General features: G+C 54.0%; 1 protein-coding gene across 3 annotated transcripts; it reads right to left on the bottom strand.

Annotated features, from left to right (window-relative positions):
• Nucleotides 1-411: 411 nt before the first annotated feature.
• S1PR2 (sphingosine-1-phosphate receptor 2) lies at nt 412-13,661 on the bottom strand. 3 transcript variants are annotated; one of them, XM_053219920.1, is made up of 2 exons: nt 13,477-13,661; nt 412-2,303 (listed from the first exon to the last, which is right to left on the bottom strand). In XM_053219920.1, exon 2 carries the CDS (start codon nt 2,259-2,261, stop codon nt 1,203-1,205), a length of 1,059 nt encoding a protein of 352 aa, XP_053075895.1. In that variant the 5' UTR covers nt 2,262-2,303; nt 13,477-13,661; the 3' UTR covers nt 412-1,202. The 3 variants fall into 3 exon arrangements, with proteins under 3 accessions (XP_053075895.1, XP_026905952.1, XP_053075896.1); XM_027050151.2 differs by lacking the exon at nt 13,477-13,661 and adding an exon at nt 7,059-7,384; XM_053219921.1 differs by lacking the exon at nt 13,477-13,661 and adding an exon at nt 3,817-5,027.
• Nucleotides 13,662-17,054: the final 3,393 nt, after the last annotated feature.

Here is a 17,054-nt window from a genome sequence, read left to right as displayed (position 1 = left end):
GTGGGGAGATGAGCCATTAATTACAAAGGGGTCTGTGCAGGGCCAGATCCCTCTTTGGCAGCTTCAAAACAGACACGAGACGACAATAGCATCCTTTCGGGGGGAACATGGTGGGGAGAGCGGGTCACAGATATCACACACGCACACAGACACACATAAATATACATTTGTACCGCAATGTCCCTTCCATCTATCCATGGAATTTAGTAAAGTCCTTCTGGGGCAGGTGAGGGGAGAGCATCCCACAAATGTCCTCGGCATGCTGACCCCTGTGCTCCTCCGTACGAGACAACTCGAAAGGAGGCACAGTGGGTTCAAGGTTGCCCCGCCCCAGGAGATCCAGTACCTCCGCTGGGCTGGAGGTGGGAGTAGCTCTGGGTGGTTGTTTTTACTTTTTTTTTTTTTTTTGGGGGGGGGGGGGAATCCTGTGCAAACAGTTCCCCTAGAACTTTCTCAAGTTCCACCCTTTCCCACCAGGAGGCCCAAAGCCCTCCTCAGCTCCCCCAGACCAGTTTTTCCAGCCCTCGGTGATTCCTCTGTGCCCCAAATAGTGCAATTGGCCGATGAGGTCTGAGAACGGCATCCAGCCCCCCCTCTCCACCCCATGGTTTCCCAGCATGTCATGGAGAGAGAGAGGAGAAAAGAAGAAGAGGCCAAAGTGGCAGCTGGTGACATTTGGGGAAGCTGTGGATTTGGGCTTTGCAACTGTCAGCCGGGGCCACCCAGGACGGTCAAGGAGGAGGCCTCCGGCCCCTGGGGGCAGTGGTTCTGGGGGAAGTGGCCTAAGGTTTCCAGGAGGTGACAAGGGGGCTAGATTCAGAAAGGGGAGCCCTGTACAGGGCAGAGGGTCAGATGGTCATGAAATGTTGAAATCCCTTGTAAGGGGTTATAAGTGGCTCCTGCCCTGAGCTCCCCCTGAGTGCTTGCCTGCTGTCACCCAGGCCCCTTCCAGGTCCCCCAGTCCTCCCCACGATCCAGTTCTGAAGGGGCCACACCAGTTACTGCACTAGCCTCTGACCCTGCAGCTCTGCCATCCAACTGGCTGGTGTCTCAGCCGGCCAGCCCTGGCGTGAAGTATTTTCAATACCACCCAGGTCTGTGGAGCGGGGGCATCTTGCTTGGCAACCCCACGTCTCTGTCCAAGGTCACCCGGTGTCTCTCCACGGAGCCCTCTGCCATGGCCTCGTGGCCCACTTCGCCCCTCAGACCATCGTGTTGCTCTCCAGAAACGTGGGCGACGTGGGCATGTGTGTGCCCCTCTCTAGCGAGCTGGAGCTGCGGAGAGGCAGGAGGCGATGGCCCGGGGTCCCGCCCCGCCGCCCTTGAACGCCCGCCGCCCGCCGGCAGCACTGCAGCGGCCGAAGTACCTCCCGCCGCAGGTCCCGGCTGCGCCACGTGTAGATGACGGGGTTGAGCAGCGAGTTCAGGGTGGCAAAGGCAAAGAAGTAGTGGGCCTTGTAGAGGACGGGGCAGGACCGGACGGGACAGGCATAGTCCAGGAGCAGGATGCTAAAGGCAGGCAGCCAGCAGACGATGAAGACACCCAGCACGATGGTGACCGTCTTGAGCAGGGCCAGCGTCTGTGGGCCGGTCACGTCGACGTGGCTGGAGCGGACCACGCAGTAGATGCGGACGTACAGAGCGACGATGGCCAGTAAGATGACGGAGAAGATGGTCACCACGCAGAGCACATAGTGCTTGGTATAAAGCGGCAGCACGGTGGAACAGGCCTCGAGATGGCCCAGGCAGTTCCAGCCCAGGATGGGCAGGCCTCCGAGAACAAGCGAGATGAGCCACGAGGCCACGATGAGCAGCAGCATGCGGCAGCTCTTGTCGCTGCCGTAGAGCTTGACCTTGGCGATGGCCACGTGCCGCTCAATGGCGATGGCCAGGAGGCTGAAGACGGAGGCGGAAAGCGTGATGAAGGCGGAGCCCTCTCGGGCAAACCACTCCAAAGGGGTCAGCCCCAGCGTGACGGGGCCTGAGAGCAAGGTATTGGCTACAAAGGCCACACCTGTCAGCAGGTCCGAGGCGGCTAGGTTGCCCAGGAACAGGTACATGGCCGAGTGGAACTTGCTGTTGCGAGCGACAGCAATGAGCACCATCAGGTTCTCCACCACGATGGTGAAGCAGATGAGGACGATGATGGCCAACGCCACCCAGCGGGAGGTGGTCTCCTGAGTGTCCAGCGTTTCCTTGGTGTAATTATAGTGTTCCAGGACTTTGCTGGGGCTTAGGTACTCTGAGTACAGGCTGCCCATGGTGGGGCTCAGTGGCCAGCCAGGGCCATGGGGCTGTCACAGCTGCAGAGGGAAAAGACCAACAGACAGGTCAGTGTTGTGGCCGCTCCCTGGGCTCTGACTCCAGGTGGACGCGGTGTGAGTCCCAGCTTCCTCACTTCTCACCAAGTGGCCGTATGAAGTCAGGATTACCATCGTCCCTGCTTTACCAGTGGGAAACCCAGAGAGGTCAATTCACTTCCCGTAAGTCTCAAAGCTAGTAAGTCTCCAAGTGGCAGAGCCGGAGACCCACTCCAAAGCCTCTATAACTTCTAGGCTGCACTGTCTTCCAAAAAGAGCAGAAAGTCCCCCAAATACAAAGTGAACTTCCAAAACCCACGCTCACCCACCCGGAAAGTGAGCCTTGGGCAGCGCTGGTAGGGCTTGTCTCCTTTCCAGAATACACTAGAGCCTGGGGCTTCATGCTGCCTGCCAACCTGGGTCAGCAAGATGCTTGCTAATAGCACCATCCCCTGCTCATTACCACCCACAGCCCTGGATTTCAGGCTGGGTCTGAGCCTTAAGGCCATGGGTGCTCCCAAGATAAGGTCTTGGGGAGACACCAGGGCGGCCTGAGGTTTAAGCATCTCAGAGGTCATGGCAACTTCAAGGACAAAGACCTTGGAGGCAATCCAGGGTTGAACCGCACTCCACCCGACCTGCTGTGGGACCTTGGGCAAGTCACCGAATGCCCGGCCTCTCAGCCCCAACGTCCTCATCTGTGCAATGGGGAGAGGAAAGCCCACTTCATAGGGGTAATGGGAAAATCCTGTCGAATGGTACATGAAGCACCCCTAGCAGCACATAGCAAGCACTCAATAAATATTAGCTAATATATTAGCTCCCTTAGGTGCCCTCCATCCAATCTTTTAGGAAGGGATGGAGACTGAGCTACAGGCCAGACTCCCAACATCCTGTTCTCATCAGCACCATCTAGCCCTGCCCTGCAGAGGGTCCCAGCGGGGTAAGCAGGGCACTGGCACACCCCCCCATCCCCAGCCAGGATGAAATCCAGATGTGAGGCCCCTGGAACAAACAGGGTGGAGTCCTCACTCCCCAGTCACATCCGGTGTGGGAAAGGCTGGGAGGGGGTGATGGGATGGGGGAGCCACAGGAGACCAGTCTGGGAGGTCCTGGCTGGGAGGACCAGGCAGCTGCTGCAACGCTCAAGTCATGTGAGCCGAGGAGGGGGCGTGCAGCCCTGCGGGGAGGGGGTTAAGGGAAGGGGGGACCGGCATTTATTTCCATGAAAGCCTGAGTCACCCCCTTCTCAAAGAAAACTGATCCATGGGGGGAGGGGGCGGGAAGAAGCGTGGGCAGAGGATGAGAAGCCAACATCATGGCCTCCTCCCAGCTTGCTGGCGGGGGGGGGGGGGGCGGGGGGGGGTGTCTCAGAGGAGCTGGTGCTGTGTCTGTCTTTAAGGAGGGGAGCCAGGAAGAAGCTCCAGCCTTTAGCTGATGGGGGAGGGCGCAGGAAGAGCCCGCCCTGGGTCCCTGGAAACATGCCGGGCAAGGACCACGTGCGCTCCAGGAGTACCGTTCCAGAAAAAGGCTGGTTAGGCCGGTTCCTAGTGAGCCTGGGAACTATGGGGGGCTTCCGGGGTCACTCAGCCATCTCAGTCCTCGGAGGGGGCGTCCTGGCCCCGGGCCTGACAGAGGCAGCTGCTCCCCCTGGGTAAAGGGGCATCCGTCCTAGTTTGGAAACAGAGGAGGGCTTGTGCGCATCCCCGGAGACTGCCGCCCCGCCCAGATCGCCACACAGAGGCCCCTTGTTCCCCTGACGGACCGGGCCCTGGGCGCCCCGATGCCCTCTGCCCGATGCAGGCTGCAGCCGGCCGGGAGCTAACTTGGCCCTGGCCTCGGCCTTACTGGACCGACCTTCGGGGCAGAAACAGCCGGCGTCCTGATTGGCTTGTTTTCAATCCCAGGGCATTGAGCGATTCGCCAATTGGCCAGAGCTTCCCGTCCTCGGCATTTGATTGGCCCAGTTGGGGGCGCCCTAAGGGAAGCGCCAGTGAGCAGTCCTTCACCGGCCAACGGCTTCTTTCAGAAGACAGAGTTAAGGCTGTGGACATGTCTCTGGGGAGAGTGTGAACCGCGGCCTGACCGCAGGGTCACGACAACCAGACGCCCCCAGGCTGCCCTGGCCTACTGGGCCCCTCCTAGGGTTCGTGATTGAGAATCAAGGGCCCCTTGCAGGCCTGGGAAACACCCTTGCGGGTGGGCAAGAAGCCCAGGGTGTGTCCCATGGCCACCCGCTCCACCCCTCCCACACGTGGGGCCACCAACCCTCTCTGGCAGCCAAGAGGAAGATTTATGGATGCTTCCTGGAGAATTGAGAATTGGGTTCACTCCTCACATCCCAGAGACTGACCAAAGAGTCTGTCTTCTTCCCCGGGGGGAAGATTGGCAGTCTGCACACTCACTGTCTGCAGCCCCAGGAGACTCTCAGGGCATCCTCAGAAGGAGGGGTAGTTCCTCTAGTCAGAGAAGGGGAAACGGAGGCTCACACTGCCTTCCTCTTCTCATCTTCCCCACTAGGACTTTGCTGAAGACAGAGCGCGCTTAAAGCAGGTCCATGCTTTCCAGAAAGAGGACGCAGAGCCTGGAGGTTGGGACTGACAGGAGAGTCAGCCCTAGGCAGACACAGGCCTTGGCTGTTTCCCCTCCCTGTGTCTGGCTCCCAGACCCGGCTGGCTAAATACAGGGCCGGCCTCCCGCTCACCACCTCCAAGGCAGCCCTAACTTCCTCCCAGAGGCTCAGGAGGGGGTCGCTGGGCTCAGAACCTGGGAATGGCCAGGCCTGAAATGGAATGAGAGGGACAAGTGACAGAGTTTGGAGGGAAGGGAAGACAGACCAAGACTGTTCAGGGGGAGATTAGAAAAGAGGAAAGACAGAGAGGAAGCCTCAGAGGCTTCCAGGAGTCCCTCCTCCAAGTTCCACGGAGGCAGCCTACAGTCCTACTGTCACTCACTGATCCCATGCCACTTGCCCTGGGGCAGAGCGCCCACCTTTTCTTTGGGTTTCCCTTCCGCAGTCAGGTCCACCCTACACTGCCATTCTCCATGCAGCAGCCAGGGGGAGCTATCTAATTTACAACTCCAGTACAGGGTGTCCCTCCAACTTCCATATTCTTCTATGGCTCCCCATTGCCCAAAATGGCCTGGCCCCTGTCCATCTAGCCTCCTCCCACTCTCCCGCAGGGCCACCCAACTCCAACCACAGTGGCCTCCTGGGTGCCATCCCCGCCAATCCTTGAATGACTGTCTCCTCTTTCGGGTTTCAGTTTCAAGGTCACTGGCTGGGGGGGGGGGGGGGGGAGGGTCGCCTCAGACCGTCAGTCTACTAGAGCCACTTTCCCCAGGGCCTTTCTATTGCAGCATCTTGCTTTATCTTCCCACAACTTGCCATTTTCGGATATTATTATTGTATCTCTTGTTTTCTGTCTGGCTTGCACGGTAGAGCACGAGTGTTGGAGGCCAGCGACCAAGTCCATTTTCAGCCCCTGTGGCATGATGCTTGGCATACAGAAGGTGCTCAGGAAACGTGCCATACAGAAGGATGGATGGATGGATGGATGAATGGATGGATGGATGAACAAATGAACAAAGCCCCGTGGGCCCCGGAGGGTAGAGGCACCTAAACTCAGCTGAGTCTCAAACAACAGCAAAGGCTGGAGACGCCTCTGGTCGCTGGCAGCCCCCAGACTAGGCGAAGCCCAGCGCGTCTCCGTGGAGACAGCGACAGGACCCGCCCCCGCCCTCGGGCTGCAGTCTGGCCTCCTTATCTGGCGGTGGAATGCGCGGTATCTACACTCGCTCCCGCCGGGGCCGCGCCTCCTCTCCCGCGACAGCCACACGCGAGGAATCCCTACATCTCCCGTGGGGGTGGGGAACGCCTCTCCCCCCCACTCCCCAAGGAGCTTCGTCTCGGTATTCCCGGAGGGCTTAGGCGCGGGGAGGAGGGGTGACCCCAGCTGCAGCCACACGGCAAATACCGAACCGCCGTCGCGCCAACGCGGGGGGACCGTGGGCTCAGCGCGTGGCGCCCGTTGTCTCTGACTAGGGCAGAGTCGGGGAGGGTATGGAAATCCCCGGGTGAGTCAACTCGTGCCGGAGGAGGGGGCGAGGTTCCGACAATCTGCTGGGCCCGGGACCACGCGGGGTCCGCGCCACGCGCGTTCGCACCGTCGCCCCATCCCTGGGCCCCAGGAGAAAGATGAGGCGCCGGAGCCACGCAGTCACGTTCCCATTCCTTCCAGAACAAAGCCACGCCCCCGGGGGGTGACTGAAGAAGACGGACTACTCGGGGAAACTGAGGCACCGAGGCCGACCTGCAGGCGGTGGGGCAGACAGCCCTCCCTGGGGACTCCGCCCCTCGGCTTGGAGGCTCGCCGGCGCGTTGCACCTTTCGCTCTCGCCCGGCCGGAGTCAGCCAGGAGGAGGGCCCTCCCCCCTCCCCCCATACGCACTCCCCGAACCCCTCGGTTCTGCCTCCCAGTGTCCGGCCGAAAGCGCTCGGATTCCGCCTTCTGTTCGGCGCCAACTTCCTGCCGCCGAGGAAGGCGGGGAGCTCAGTCTGGGGGTTCGCGGCGGAGGCTGTAGGGGCGGCCCGGAGTCGTGGAGAAGGTTCACAGTGACCACTCCCTCCGTGCAGCAGGAGCACGGGCGGCGCGTGCGCGCCCGGGTGCGCCCCCAACCCCTCGCCAGGCCCCCCCAGCTCCGACCCTGCGACTCCCGAGCCCCGTCTTTTCTGCTTTCCCCTCGCCCCGCACTCACCTGGCTGGGCAGGCCGGGTCCCTGCTCTGGCCGGAGGGGCTTCGGCGTCTGCGTCCCCGGGACGGCATCGGCAGGGGCTGGGGCTGCCTGCCGGGCTGGGGCTGCGTCCCGGGGCTGGGGACCTGGGACGGAGGGGGGCGGGAGAGACACCGCCTCGGCCCCCCACTCGCCCCGCCCTCCTCTCCTCCCCTTTCCGGCGGCGGCTAAATGAATTCCAGATGTGGTCGGTCGGGCCCGGGCGCGCGCTGGGGACGGCGGGGGAGGCGCGCGGGGTCCCTTTGTTCGCCTCCCCCACCTCTAGCCATGCCCCTCCCAGCCCCCACTCGTGAGAACCTGCCGGCGTATGACGTCACACGACTCCGTGATGTCACGTCTCTCCTGGCCAGGTGGCTTCAACCTGAAACAACTCTTTGATTGCAGATACACTCTTGGCCGTTCCTTGGGACCTTGGAATTGGAGGAGAGCATGAGATCCCCTTTACGCAACAAGGAGCTACTGAAGCACCTTTGTGTCGATGCAGCAAATAGGCATTATGCGCCTACTCTGAGTTCCCACAACAAATGGTCAAGTTCCTACTATGTGCCACGCCCTGCCGCAAAGACAGGATTAGTTTTGCCTTGATAAGACCTCAGAATTCAGATAAGACTCCTAGAAAACTCAGAGCACCTACCAGCCTATCTACCCTACCTCTGCCCTTGCTGTGGTCAACCAGCGAGGCAGGCCCAGATTCATCAGAGTGCTCGCCTTCATGGAGCTTATGTTCAGGTGCAAGAGACAGCCTTGTAGGAGGCTACTATTTGTGAAAATGTGTATATAACCTTCCTATATGTTTATTTACCAGATAACATTAAGCATTTGGCTGGTATGTGCCAGAAACTGTTCTAAAAGGCTGGAGATGTATCAGGGACAAACCAGACAAAACTCCCTGGAGCTGATGTTCCACAACCTGTGCTCAGAATATCCAGAATATTGCAGGCAGAAGAAACTGGTGAATTCCCTGGGAGAGGAAGTGAAAGATAGGGATAGGGCACGGGAAGGAGGCTGCTCTCATTCTATGAACTCTCTCGTACCTTTTGATTTTTTTTTTTAATGTGCACATGTGTCCAATGCCAATAATAATTGACTGCTATAGGGGTGCCTGGGTGGCTCAGTCAGCTTAGTGTCCAGCTCTTGATTTTGGCTCAGATCATGATCTCAGGGTTGGTGAGGACAAATCCCACCTCCAGCTGCGCACTGACAAGGCCGAGCCTACTTGGGATTCTCTCTCTCTCTCTGCCCTTCCTCTGCTTGCACACAGGCTCGCTCTCTCTCTCTCTCTCTCTCTCTCTCTGAAAAATAAATAATTTTTTTTTAAAAAGACTGCTGGAGACATAGTGCAATAAGAAGGAAAGGTTCAGGGCACTTTCTGTGTGTATATCATACTTCAGTAAAGAATGTTGAAGTGCAAAATGACAAAAAAGGATATCTGCACTCGTGTGTTCATTGCAGCATTATTCACAACAGCCAAGATATGTAAGCAACCTAAATGTTCATCAGTGGAGGAACTGATAAAGAAAATGTGGTAGGGGGTGCCTGGGTGGCTGAGTCAGTTAAGCGACAGACTTTTTTTTTTTTTTAATTGAAAACAATTTTTTTAATGTTTATGTCTGAGAAAGAGAGAGAGAGAGAGAGAGAGAGAATGATCGGGGAGAGGCAGAGAGAGAGGGAGACACTGAATCTGAAGCAGGCTCCAGGCTCTGAGCTGTCAGCACAGAGCTGGAAGAGGGACTCCAACCCACGAGCCTTGAGATCATGGCCTGAACCAAAGTCTGACACAACACAACGGACTGAGCCAGCCAGGCGCCCCAAGCGACAGGCTCTTGATTTCGGCTCAGGTCACGATCATACATTTCATGAGTTCGAGCCCCACAATCAGGCTCAGTGCTGACGATGCAGAGCCTGCTTGGGATTCCCCCTCTTTCTAAATTCCCCCTCTTTCTAAAAATAAATAAACTTAAAAAAAAAAAAAAAAGAAAAGAGGGGCACCTGGATGGCTCAGCCGGTTGAGCTTCCGACTTCAGCTCAGGTCATGATCTCACAGTTTGTGGGTTCGAGCCCCATGTCGGGCTCTGTGCTGACAGCTCAGAGCCTGGAGCCTGCTTCGGATTCTGTGTCTCCCTCTCTCTCTGCCCTCCCCTGTTCATGCTCTGTCTCTCTCTGTCTCAAAAATAAATAAACATTAAAAAAAATAAATTAAAAAAAAAGAAAATGTGATATACATATTATATATATATATGAAATATATATATGTAGAAATATATAGTGGAAATATATATATAGTGGAATTATATATATATAACATATGTTATAATATATAACATGTTTATATTTTATATAACATATTTTATTTTATATGTAACATATATATTATAATATATATATATATATATATAATGGAATTTTATTCAGCCATGAGAAAGAAGAAAATCCTGCCATTTTCGACAGCATGGATGAACCTGGAGAGATTACACAAAGTGAAATAAACCAAGGAGAAAAAGATAAAACTGCTTGGTATCACTTATATATGGAATCTAAACAAAACAAAACAAGGTCAAACTCAAAGAAACAGAAAGTAGGAAAGTGGTGGTTGCCAGGGGCTGGGGTGGGGAGGTAAAAGGGGGAGATTAGTAAAAGGGCACAAGTTTGCAGTTGTACGATGAACAAGGTCTGAGGATCTAATGTAAAATGTGGGGACTCTGCTTGCTAACACTGTAATGTACAGTTGAAATTTGCGAAGAGAGTAGAACTTAAATGTTCTCGCACACACACAAAATAAGTATGTGAGATGATCAATGTGTCAGTTAACTAGCTGTGAATCCTTTTTTTTAATTAAAAAAAATTTTAAGGTTTATTTTTGAGAGATAGACGGGGGGGGGGGGGGCACACAAGTGGGGGAGGGGCAGAGAGAGAGGGAGACACAGAATCCGAAGCAGCTCCAGGCTCTGAGCTGTCACCAGAGAGCCCAATGTGGGGCTCGAACTCACAGACGGTGAGATCATGACCTGAGCGAAGTTGGGCGCTCAACCGAGTGAGCCACCCAGGCACCCCAACTAGCTATGAATGAATCCTTTTGGAAGGTATACACATATCAAATCAACATGATGTACACTTTACATATCTCACGGTTTTATATGTCAATGATACCCCAAGAAAGCTGAAATTAAAATTAACGGGGGCGGACGCCTAGGTGGCTCAGTCGGTTAAGCTTCTGACTCTTGATTTCTGCTCAGGTCATGATTCACTGTCGTGACATGGAGCTCCATGCTTGGGATTCTCTTTCCCTCTATCTCTGCCCCTCCCCCCACCTCAAAACAAACAAACAAACAAACATTAAAAAAATAATTAAGGCTGCTTGATACGCAGACAATGCAACCAATAGAAGAAGAGGTTTGGTACACTCTTCTGTATGTATGCTATACTTCATAAAAAGTGTTGAAAAGCAAAGCAACAAAAAAGGAAATTAAAATTGATCCATTTCTGCCTATTATAAAGTAAAAATGGAGGAGTCTTGATCTGAAACTGTCTTCAACGTATTAAGTTGAAAAAAAACCACAATGTAAATCAGTTTGCATTGTAGGCCTGCACGTCCAGGTGTATTTATAAGGGCTGTATAAATACACACACATTTGCCTGCGGGCCCACGGGCCACCTCCCGGAGAAGGCACAAGACACTGGTCACAGCGGTTACCCTCAGGGCAGGGAGCTGGGGGCAGGGGAACAGGTGAGAGGGGGCCAGATTTTTATGGTGTACCCTTGGGGGACTGTTTGAAATTTTTAGTTCATGGTACCAATTTAAAAAATTGAGGGGCACCTGGGTGGTTCAGTCAGTTGAGCATCCGACTCTTGATTTCGGTTCAGGTCATGATCTCACATTTTGTGGGATTGAGCCCCGAGTTGGGTTCCGTGCCGACAACATGGAGCCTGCTTGGGATTCTCTCTCTCTCTCTCTCTCTCTCTCTCTCTTTGTCTCTGCCCCTCCCCTGCTTGTGCTCTCTCTCTCAAAATGAATAAATAAACTTAAAAAAATTGGCAAGGGCATGAAAAATCAAATAGGTGACAAGTCACCAGACTTCTAGTCATAAAATTGTTCTTGTAATAAAAAAAATAAATATTACCAATACTATAAGTAATAACATGACAAATAAACATACTGATATTATTCAACATCTTGCTATTAAATAAATTTATATTAATAATAAACTTTTTAAAAAGAACAATATATTTAACTTATTAATAAAGAAATGAGCATTAAGAAGCAATACGTTGGGGCATCTGGCTGGCTCAGTTGGTAGAGCATGAGACTCTTGAACTCAGGGTCCTGGGTTCAAGCCCCACGTCGGGCATACAGGTTACTTAAAAAAAGAAAAAAGAAGGGACACCTGGGTGGCTCAATCGGTTAAGCGTCTGACTTCGGCTCAGGTCGTGATCTCACAGTTTGTGAGTCTGAGCTCCACGTACGGCTCTGTGCTGACAGCTCAGAGCCTGGAACCTGCTTCGGATTCTGGGTCTCCCTCTTTCTCTGCCCCTCCCCGGCTTGCACTCTGTCTCTGTCTGTCTCTGTCTCTCTGTCTCTCAAAAATACATAAACAGAAGTTTTTTTTAAAGAAAAAATCAATATATTATGCTATGTATATGTATGTGTATATGTATATGTATGCAGCATATATATTCATAGAATCCTCAGTACTAGCTCTGGCTATGCCCCGTTGTTGGTTTCTAAACCTGACAGTCTGACGGCGGAGACAAACCAGACAGTTCTAACAAAGGTGGCAGGGCTTTGATGGGGAGATAAGAGAACTCAGAAAATGACTGCTCCTTTTCCTGAGCTCATTTTCGGCGTCCAGTCACTGCCAGGCCAGATCTTGGGGTGCCATCAGACCTCAGCAAAACCTCACTGAAACCCCTGCCGAGTGATGTGTATTGCGTGTTGCTCGCACAACCTCTAGAAACCAGGTGTTCAACCCACGGGGTACAAAACACAAAGAAAACTGGGTCCTCTCCTCACCAGGGAGCTATCAGAGCGGAAATCTCAGCCCTGTGGGGACCTGAAGGCTGGGGAGGAAGTGCCCCCCCAACACTTGCCCCGGCTGGCTCAGCACTTTGCCACACCTCCCCAAGGGACCTGCAGTGGGCGGGAATATCAAGGCCACAGACATATCCGGCTGTCTGTAAGGGGATCATGGCTCCTAGACAAAGGTGATGTCCCTAGGGGCACGCAGATACACCAACAGACAATTTCCGCCTCCCCCTCACCCCCCACCTCCCGCTTCTGGGTCAACTCAAGGTCTTGCCGGTCAGCTGAGGGAATGGCTTTGGAAAGAGAACTGGGAAGCACCGTAAGCCTAGACTTCCTGATGGTCTGAGAGGTCAAGGGGAAAGCGGAGCCCTGCCTAGGGGGCCCCTGAATGAGAGAAGGGGGGGATGAGGAATGAGCGAAATGGGGCCCCCTTTTCTTGGGGAGCTCCCAGGCAGGGGAAGAGAGGAGAAGGAAGAAGCTTGGACCAGCCTCCACTAATTACAGGGCCCCTGACAATAATGGCTAACGCTCCCCGCAACACAGACCACCGCGCTGGGCGCGACGCTTCGAATCGTCACGCCTCCAGCAAGGTGGTATTATTCTTCCCATCATCCCACTGTTTTTAATAGACCTTATTTTTAAAGGTTTTTTTTTTTTTTTAATGTTTATTTATTTTTGAGAGAGACAGAGACAGAATGTGAGTGGGTTAGGGGCAGAGAGAAGGAGACACAGAAGCAGGCTCCAGGCTCCAGGCTCCAGGCTCCGAGCTGTCAGCACAGAGCTGGACGCGGGGCTCAAACTCACGAGCTGCGAGATCATGACCTGAGCCCAGGTCGGACGCTCAACCGACTGAGCCACCCAGGCGCCCCTATAGACCTTAGTTTTTAGAATAGTTTTAAGTTCACAGCAAAACTGAGGGGAAAGTACAGAGACTTCCCATATATCTCCTGCCCCCACACAGGTACAGCCTTCCCACTTGCATATGCCCACCGGAGTGGCCCATTTGTCACAATGGGTCATCCAGGGTCCATGGTTTTTTCACACTGGCGTCCGCTCTTGGGTCCAGACGAACGCATAGTGAATGTAGCCACCGTTACAGTGTCGCACAGAGTAGTTTCACTGCCCTAAGAATCCTCTGTGCTCGGCCTCCTCGTGCCCCCCTCCCCACTAACTCCCGGCAAACCCCTCCATTTACTGCCTTCATAGTTTTGCCTTTTCCTCATCTCCCCATTTTAAAGATGACGGAACCAAAGCAGCAGTGGTGGGATTTGCCCTCTTGCTCATCCTGCGTCCCCGCCCTGGCTCCGAGGCAGTGGCCCCCATCCCTGCTCCAGCGGGTGAAAACAGAAGGGCAGTGCTTACCACTCGCTTACCGCTCTGGACCACATCCCATCGCTGGTGAGATGCGGAACATTCTTCTCCTTGATCCCTCCAGCCTCCCTGGGCCTCCACTGTCCTCCCCAACCCCCAGCTCTTGGGTTTTGGCAGGAGGAACTTCGTGAAGAGAAGTGTCTGAGACAGGTCCCAAGCTTCTCGTCATCACCACAGCACTGGGGGAAGGGGCCCCAACTGCAGAGAAGCTTTCCAGATGCTGATCTTGGCAGACACTGGGGCTGCAGCCGCCTGGTCTCGCCCATAGGCTCGGGGCCCACTCTCAGCTTCGGGGATGGGGTGGGAAGGTTCCCTTTGGAAGCCAACCTCTGATGCATCCACGGCAGATACAGTCTTGGCCCTTCCAGCCTAGGAAGGGGGGCCCTCTCTTCTGGAAGAGGGAGGCAGGCGGTTAGGGGAGAGGGGAGCGTCAGAGGTCTGTTGCTCAGCAGGCCCACCCCCAGCATAGTAATAAGAGACGACTTATATATAATGCGCCCATTATTGTCCTGAGTGCATTGCAAGTATCAACTCATCCAAAGCTCACGGCAGCTCCCTCAACCAGAGAATGGATAGACATAGTATAGCACTTACACGGGAGACCACTCAAGGATATAATCTTTGCAGCCACTGGCTTCCAAAGTGAGGAACTAGGATATTAACAACACGGATGAATCTCCAGTGTGTTATCAGGAGGGAAAGTAGCCAAACCCCACATACTATATGATTCCATTTCTATGACATTCTAGAAAAGGCCAAACTGTAGGGGTGGTGAACAGACTCATGGCCGGCAGGAGCTGGGGACAGCCTGAAAGGGCACAGTGGAGGGGTCCCTGGGGTGGCTCAGTCAGTTCTTTTGTTTGTTTTTGTTTAATTTAATTTAATTTTTTTTAATGTTTATTTATTTCTGAGAGAGAGAGAGGCAGAGCATGAGCATGAGCAGGGAAGGGGTGGAGACAGACGGAGACACAGAACCCGAAACAGGCTCCAGGCTCTGAGCTGTCAGCACAAAGCCTGATGTGGGGCTTGGACTCACGAGCCATGAGATCATGACCTGAGCTGAAGTCGGAGGCTTAACCGACTGAGCCACCCAGGTGCCCCAAGCGTCCAACTCTTGATTTCAGCTCTGGTCATGATCTCACGGTTCGTGAGATCGAGCCCCTCGTTGGGCTCTGCGCTAAGTGTGGAGCCAGCCTGGGATGCTCTCTCTCCCTCTCTCTTTCTGCCCCTGCCCTTCTCTCTCTCTTGAAATAAGTTAACATTTAAAAAAGGTCGGGGGGGGGGCACCTGGGTGGCTCAGTTGGTTAAGGGCCCAACTCTTGGTTTCGGCTCAGGTCACGATCCCGTGATTGGTGAGTTCAAGCCCCACATCGGGCTCTGCACTGACCGTAGGGAGCCTGTTTGGGATTCTCTCTCTTCCTCTCTCTCTCTGCCCCTCCCCCACTCCTCTTTCCATCTCTCAAAATAAATAAATAAATTTCAAAAAAGGGGGGGGCACGGTGGAAACAGTTCTGTATGTGGATTGTGGTAGTGGTTGTGTGACTATGTATGTTTGTGGGAGCTTGAAGAACTGTACACATAAATTGCATCTTAAAACAAACAAAACACGAATGCCTCACGGCTGCCTTACATCAGTCAGGGTCTACGCAGGAAACTAGAAATATCTCAGACAGAGGGGATTTAGCACAGGGCTTGGTTACATAGATGAGACACCGAAGTTGGGGAAAGGATTAGACTATTTAGAAATTAGCAGGTAGGGAGGCCATGTCCAGTGGGAGAAGCCGCCAGAGCAGATGGGGAGAATTACCCTGTCCCCCTGCCCCCGTCCTCCCACCCTCCGATCTCCCCTCAGTGCCTGCCGTTGGCTAAATCTGAGCAGAAGCCACTGGGCTAGGAGCTGGCGTATGCGAGGGGCAGCCCTGAGCCGTGGGGCCCAGCAGAGCAGGGAACGGATGATCTGAGGGCACACAGGCCTACGGCTCACACAAACCACGTGAGGAAGAGTAATTATAGTCCCATTTTACAGAGGAGGAAACTGAGGCCTGGAGAGTGCAGGTGCCCTGCCCAGGGGCTCAAGCCCCTTTTTTTTCTGCTCTACTTCCCATCTGGATCCAACTGAAGGGAACCGAAGGCAATGGAAATGTCTATGCAAATCAGGCCCATCCCCAGGGGCTGGTGGGGCATGCTGCGAGGGGAGACTCCCCCTGCTCCTTGTGGTGCTTGGCGATTACCCACAAACTGAGCTGCAAACGAACACACAGCAGATGTTCTAGCAGTGATGAGGGAGCAGCTCTCCCCAGGAGGTCAGGCCCCGTCATCAAGCCTGCACCCATGCCCTGCACCTCCTATCTGACAGCTGCCCCCAGTATTCCATCCTTGACCTCCGGCCTTTGTGAAAAGTCCTGCACAGTCCTGGGGGACTAGGAACGGCCAGATGTTTGGGGGAGGGGGGTCCTCCAGCTTCCGGTGTAGGCTCCCTAAATTGCTATCATGCCCATGGCCAGCAGAGATCCTCTCTGGGCTGCAAGGCTGACATCTGCCACACACCACTGGGGACAGAGGTCACCTGCAATTGAGCCTTTGATCCACAGGAGTGGGCTAGAAACATCAACCTTTGACCTCCACCCAGGTTCGGGCCAAAATGGTCAAACTTTGAGCCTTGCAGTATGCAGGTCTCAAGGTCATTACCTCTCTTTCATTAAGGCTCACAATCAATAGGCTGGTGGGGGATTCCTGTGCAAACTTCTTTCTCTACACCACGTTGGTTCCATCCGTTACTATGTACTGAGAACATACCGGGTGCCTGGCACCCTTCTTAGCAATGAGGCCCAGCAGTGAAAGAAATAAAGACCTGGTCCTCCAGGAGCTGATGTTCTAGTGTTGGGGCGGGGTGGGGGGGGGGAGGCAAGAATCAAGACAAAGAAGAACATGATATGATCTGTTAGATGTGGAAGATATACAAGAAACAATGATATTGGGAAGGCATATGAGGAATGTGGGGTAGGAAGGGAACAGTGACCTTAGACCCAATGTCACCTGAGAAGGTGGTATTTGAGTCAAGATGTGAAGGAGGTGAGGGAGTGAGTCATGTAGATATTTAAGGAAGAGAGGTCCAGGGAGAGGGAAGCGGCAGTGCAAGGGCCCTGAGGCTGGCATCAGATTGACAGGTTCTGGTGAGAAGATCATTGTGGCCTAAACCACAGAGTGATAAAGGGTGAAGGTGGAAGGAAGGGAGGACAGGACCTGCAAGGCCTTGTGGGCTGCAGCGAGGAGTTTGGCTTTTGCTCAAAGTGAAATGAGAGGCCTAGAGAGAGGGTTCTGAGCAGAGGGACGTGATCTGATGCAGGAGTTTCCAGCCTCCTTCTGTGGTGGGAAAAAGACTGTGGGGAGTAGGGAGGGAAGGAAAGAGAACTCTGATCCTTCACACAGCTCTGTAGAGAAGGGTTTGTGTATACCCCACTTATAAGAATGAGGAGACCAAATTCTGAAAGAGCTAACCAGTTGCCCAGGGACACCCAGCCAACTAGCGACACCCCCTAAATTTGAACCTGTGTCTATGTGACTACAGT

Source organism: Acinonyx jubatus, chromosome A2 (genome assembly GCF_027475565.1).
Source record: "Acinonyx jubatus isolate Ajub_Pintada_27869175 chromosome A2, VMU_Ajub_asm_v1.0, whole genome shotgun sequence".
Taxonomy (NCBI): domain Eukaryota; kingdom Metazoa; phylum Chordata; class Mammalia; order Carnivora; family Felidae; genus Acinonyx; species Acinonyx jubatus.
This window is presented reverse-complemented; position numbering and strand designations above follow the sequence as displayed.

What these genes read in the sequence shown, in the direction of transcription:
- S1PR2 (XM_053219920.1), bottom strand. Translation starts at nt 2,261, where the DNA reads ATGGGCAGCCTGTACTCAGAGTACCTAAGCCCCAGCAAAGTCCTGGAA.